The following is a 5,098-nucleotide window of genomic DNA, read 5'->3' on the forward strand; positions in this document are numbered from 1 at the left end:
CCTATCACAGGATCCTTCCCAGAGAGGAGACATCCAGTTTGATACTTTCCTCTGACAAGAAACACCTGATCAACCAAGCACTAGCTTTCTGAATTTACAGCCATAATATGAAGTCAGATTTTAAACCCGATTGGAAATCTCCTTCCTTTGACCCCACATTTAGAATTGTGTTCCTTGCCAGCAAGTATAGGTAAGATTCCTATGAATAAGTTATTTGCAAAAAAGACAAGTCATAATTAGGTATACATTTTATTGTCGAAAGTTATCTTCAGTTTCAGGAATACACTTCAGTGAAAGGTGAGTGAAAAGTGGTTTAAAATGGAAACGACAAGGGCCACAAAAGATAGTTAATGGAATAAAAGCAACACCGCATCACCATCCACTGCAGCCAATAAGCCAGGTCTACAGAGGAGTGCCACAGTTTTAGCGGGCTGCCATCATGGCACGTTTCAGCTGCTCATATGTAACGAACATCACCACGTTCCACGAGCCCAGTCGGAGGAAAGAGGGCATGAACCTGTAGGGAGCAAATTGAGACAGCTTAGATCAAGGCAAATGCTTCAATAAACCAGAGGGGGAAAGAAACTATACCGAACAAAAATAAAACACAACATGCAACAATTAAGGAATTTACTGAGTTACAGTTCATATAAGGATATGGGTCAATTAAAACACATGAATTAGGCCATAATCTATAGATTTCACATGACTGGGCAGGTATGTAGCCATGTGTGGCCCTTGGAGGGCATAGGTCAACCCACTGGTGAGCCCCCCCCACCCCTCACAGCTGTGGCCATTCCTTCAGTCAGCATGCCAATTGCGCACTCCCACAACTTGACATCTGTGGCATTGTGACGAACTGCACATTTTAAAGTGGCCTTTTATTGTCCCCAGCACAAGGTGTAACGATCACGCCGTTTAATCCGCTTCTTGATATGCCACAGGTGGATGGATTAAGCAAGCAAGCATTTCACTGTAATACTTGTTGTACTCGGTGCATGTGACAAATATAATTTGACTTGATTATCTTTCCAAAGGAGAAATGCTCACTAACAGGGATGTCAGCAAATGTGTGCACAATTTGAGAGAAACTAGCTTTGTGCATATGGAACATTTCTGGGATTTTTCCCCAGCTCATAAAACCAACACTTAACATGTTGCGTTTATATTTTTGTTCAGTGTAATTACCAGGTTTAGACAACACTTTGACTAAAACAAAGCAAGCAGCAACAGCTATATTTAAAGTACTGATCAATAAGGTGTATGAGCCTTGTAAAACCATCCATCTGGTATAACCCAGTCCAGGAGACTCCAGGCAACTAAAACACTTATGATTAAGACATATGGCTTACCCTTTGTAGAAGGCAAGAGGTCCCTCCTTGGTCACCATGGCATGAGCACAGTTGAGGGTGCTGCTGTACTGGCCGAGGGCAGAGTTCATATATCTCGTCTTCACCACATCCACGGGAGAGGCAATCACAGTGGTGCAGAATCCTGCACCGAATGCAGAAGTGAAGTGGCAGGGGAGGTCATCTGTAGGCCAAATGAAAAGGGTTAAGGAGAGACATCACAATAACAGACAGAAGTTTAAGAGTTTAAGTATGTCATTTTACACAATTTATGGCAAGGCAATGGCTCACCAGTCAGGGATGTGTTTTTAAGAAGAGCGTCCTTGATGAGGTCATATGTAACCAGCTCAGTGCAGTTCACAATAGCATTGCGGGCAATGTTTGGGCCAGTACCTGCAAGGTGGGGATGGAAATGTTAGCAATACTGCTGACCAAAACATTGGACAAAAGGCACAAATTATCCATGTGATCAAGCAAACACCCACCTCTCCACAGACCACGCATGCCCTCTTCCTTGGCGATGGTCTTGTAGGCCTGCATGGTACCATGGTAACGTCGGTTTGGCCCAGAGGAACTAGCCTGTGCCTGGAAGCGGACTTTCACCACATCTGTGGGTTGGGCTAATGCGACTGCCATGGCTCCAGTTGTACAGCCCGCCAGCAGGCGACTGCCAATCCCTACATCTGGAGAGAGAAAAGGGCAGTTAGAACAGTGGGAGTTCCACTTTCAAGAGAATGAGTATCACTTGAAAAGGGTCCATGTTCACAGTGTGCGATGTGTAGCCTACTCACGGTCTGAGCCTTTGGTGTAGAATGACTTGACAGAGTCATAGAGGCCGATACGGATGGAGGCAAAGCTCATCTGCCTCTGGAGCCCTGCCACCAGCCCGCTGTAGAGGCTCCTGGCCCCCTCTGTACGCACCATGGTGGTGATGGTACCAAACACGCCCCGATACCTCACTGCTGTGCCATGACTAGCTGCTGCACCTTTCTCCTCTCCCTGGATCTGTGTGGAACATAAGGGACATGGAGAGACTAAACAGACACTGGGAGGGAGCATAGGAATGACACTGGAAAACGGGGCAGGAGAGTCCAGGCAGTGTCCATGACGCTACATCCAGGGCCTGCAGATTCCAAGGGCTTTACCATCACCTCCTGGGCCGCTTAGTTGTGGAAGGAAGTTGGGAGGGACAAAATTGAAGGAAATAGAAGGTGCAAGTCAGTTTTAAATGTTGAGAAGAAGAAAGTCAATACAATTAACCAAAAATGAAAGGGGCCATTTTTGGGTCAGTGACAAATTAGGTGTTATCTTGAAGACCAAACCAGTTTCAGAATTTAGACCCATGGACAGTAAAAAGATTGATGCAGCAGTAATGTCAAGTATCCCTTTTAGTATGACAGCTCACCACATTTGACCAGTCAAATGAGCCCTTTCACATGAGATTTCATAGGAGAAACAATGACCATTTCCAACCATCCTGGGTCCCCATCTGCTGAACAAAACCAGGTGGGGAATACAGGACACCACCAGTTCATTTCAACAAAGAACACATGATCCATAGGTTTACCTGTAGCCGGACTTTGGCTGTGTCCAGGGGAAAGGTGAATAGGTCAGCAATGCAGGCCGCTGTTCCAGCACCGATAAACTTCACAGCAGCGGTTGGGGGCACATCAGCAGGTCTGAATCCAACCATTTTATCCAGATAAATGGAATGTGAAAATTTAAGAAGACTGATGAGGTGAAGACAAAGGGAACTCTACCCAATTCTGAAAAGGGAGAAGGCCAACACATGTGTATTAACAATTGTACAAATATATGGCAATATTCATAATTTCACTGACATATTTCCATGTCACAATTGATTGTTGGCACAACAACTCAGATTAGACTATGGTAGCCAGGGCCAGCTCTAGCCTTTTGGTGACAATAAGTGAATTTTAAAATTAATGTCCAGCAGTTCTATACATCTTCCCATGGGGCAGAGATATGTTTGTAGTTTTAAAACTATATTTCCTGCAATTGAACACATTTGTCATTTAGCAGATGCCCCAAGTGACCACTTACACCTGGAACCAGTCAAATTCGTGCAGGCATGGACGTAGCCTACTGTCCCCAAGGGGTCCAAGCAAGTGGAAAATGGAGGGGCTTAGTTCACTGTAGGCAAGCAGTTGTTTCAGACATCACTTACTGGCCTACTCAATTTGCAAAACTGCCATGAGACATCCCCATTGGCGGAGCTGCCTGTTGCCATGTCAGTAGCGCTCTACTAAGCAAATGACTCGAGACAACAAAGGAAGCGCTGTACCTCGTTTACACGATACTGAATCAGATAGTGAGTATTCAGGAAACACTGCCTGTAGCGATGCGATGTAGTGATCGTGAAACCAAACGCATGAACGCCACAAATTCTAAATAACAGACAAGCCTATATTAATGTTTAGTTATACGTATATTCATGTTGAAGACATTGGAACTTAATATTTACTTTATAAAATTAAGCTATGCATTATTATACCTAGATCAGGCGAAAGCTTTATCCAACTTTTACATTTTATTTTATAAACCATGTGGCCTACTTTACCTTTACGCAAGTGACCCAGGACGGTGACGGCAGAGATCAGGATTCTCTAAAGGAGTCCCTCTGGTCAAAATTACTTTCAATTATGATTTGGTTGCCTTGTTCTTCCATAGAAAAACGTTCAAAAACGATGTATCCAAAAAACATACTACAAATTCTGAAAAACAAGACAAAACCGGTTTAGTTCAAATCTGTAGCCTACACCAACAAGGATACAAGAAAATAAACACGCTATCAAAGCATAACCAGTAACATCAACTATAGACAGGGCTATAACAATATTAAAAGTTTACCGTGTATAAAATAACGAAAAGTTAAATCAGGAAAAAACGATGTCAAATCCTTTGGGTTGATGCCTCTGTGATAACACGTACGATGAAACCTCGAGACGAGTTAGCAGAAAGCGGTGAGAAAAAAAAAATGCAGCTTTTTTTTATACCACCATTAAACCTGTTACGTCACGAGAAGGCAACCGCGTCTGTTCTCAGCTGGTTGGCGGATTCGAGCTGAACTGGCACTGCCCTGGGGTGTATTCACTAGGACCAAACGGAAGCACGAAACGGGGAGGGATCTACCTGAATTTGTCCAATAAAAAAATATTGTTTTTGTTGCTAAACGTTTTCCGTTTGAAGTAAACACTTTCCATGCACAATTTGGACTAATGGACGAGTTCGTCTTGCATTACCTGGTGCCCCGGTAGGGTGGAGTTTTCACTTTCGGACCAATGGAATGGTCTAAAATGACCACACTACACCTCGTCCGGGCACTGGGTGATGTAGAACCAACTCGCCCATTGATAACACCAGCTGTTCTCAAATTCACATAGCTGCTTGTGATTGGCTCATTCAATTTTTTTAAAGTAATGTAGAATAGTCTGTACACAAATAGACAATGATAACATATACTAGGGGGTACAACAAATTACAGATTATACAAAGACCTTAAAAGAAACACACATATTGATTGTTTTAACAGCTTTCTTATTAGAAGAATGTTGAATGGCCTTAATGTACTGCTCGAATTCCTTATAGAAAACACGGAAGAGTGTTTTTTTATTAGTGAATTTACATTTATGAATATGAAATATTGCCATTGGCACAATTAGATTTATGAGGTAAACTCATTCAATTGCCTTCCACACATCTACCAACAATACATGCCATGGTGGGTT

General features: G+C 43.1%; 1 protein-coding gene across 2 annotated transcripts; it reads right to left on the reverse strand.

Annotated features, from left to right (window-relative positions):
* Positions 1–236: 236 nt before the first annotated feature.
* On the reverse strand, positions 237–4,318 carry ucp2a (uncoupling protein 2A). 2 transcript variants are annotated; one of them, NM_001124654.1, is given in 8 exon segments: positions 237–517; positions 1,353–1,533; positions 1,641–1,742; positions 1,835–2,032; positions 2,141–2,354; positions 2,917–3,115; positions 3,931–4,084; positions 4,221–4,318. In NM_001124654.1, coding segments are annotated over 6 exon segments (915 nt in total). In that variant the 5' UTR covers positions 3,043–3,115; positions 3,931–4,084; positions 4,221–4,318; the 3' UTR covers positions 237–423.
* Positions 4,319–5,098: the final 780 nt, after the last annotated feature.

Source organism: Oncorhynchus mykiss, chromosome 10, assembly GCF_057628025.1.
Source record: "Oncorhynchus mykiss isolate SJ-2025 chromosome 10, ASM5762802v1, whole genome shotgun sequence".
In the NCBI taxonomy this organism is placed as follows: domain Eukaryota; kingdom Metazoa; phylum Chordata; class Actinopteri; order Salmoniformes; family Salmonidae; genus Oncorhynchus; species Oncorhynchus mykiss.

What these genes read in the sequence shown, in the direction of transcription:
- ucp2a (XM_036989321.2), bottom strand. Translation starts at nt 2,408, where the DNA reads ATGCTCCCTCCCAGTGTCTGTTTAGTCTCTCCATGTCCCTTATGTTCC. An exon ending in CTACACCAAAGGCTCAGACC is followed by an intron (nt 2,033 to 2,140) that starts GTGAGTAGGCTA and finishes TTCTCTCTCCAG; the next exon opens with ATGTAGGGATTGGCAGTCGC. An exon ending in CCTCTTGCCTTCTACAAAGG is followed by an intron (nt 518 to 1,352) that starts GTAAGCCATATG and finishes TGCTCCCTACAG; the next exon opens with GTTCATGCCCTCTTTCCTCC.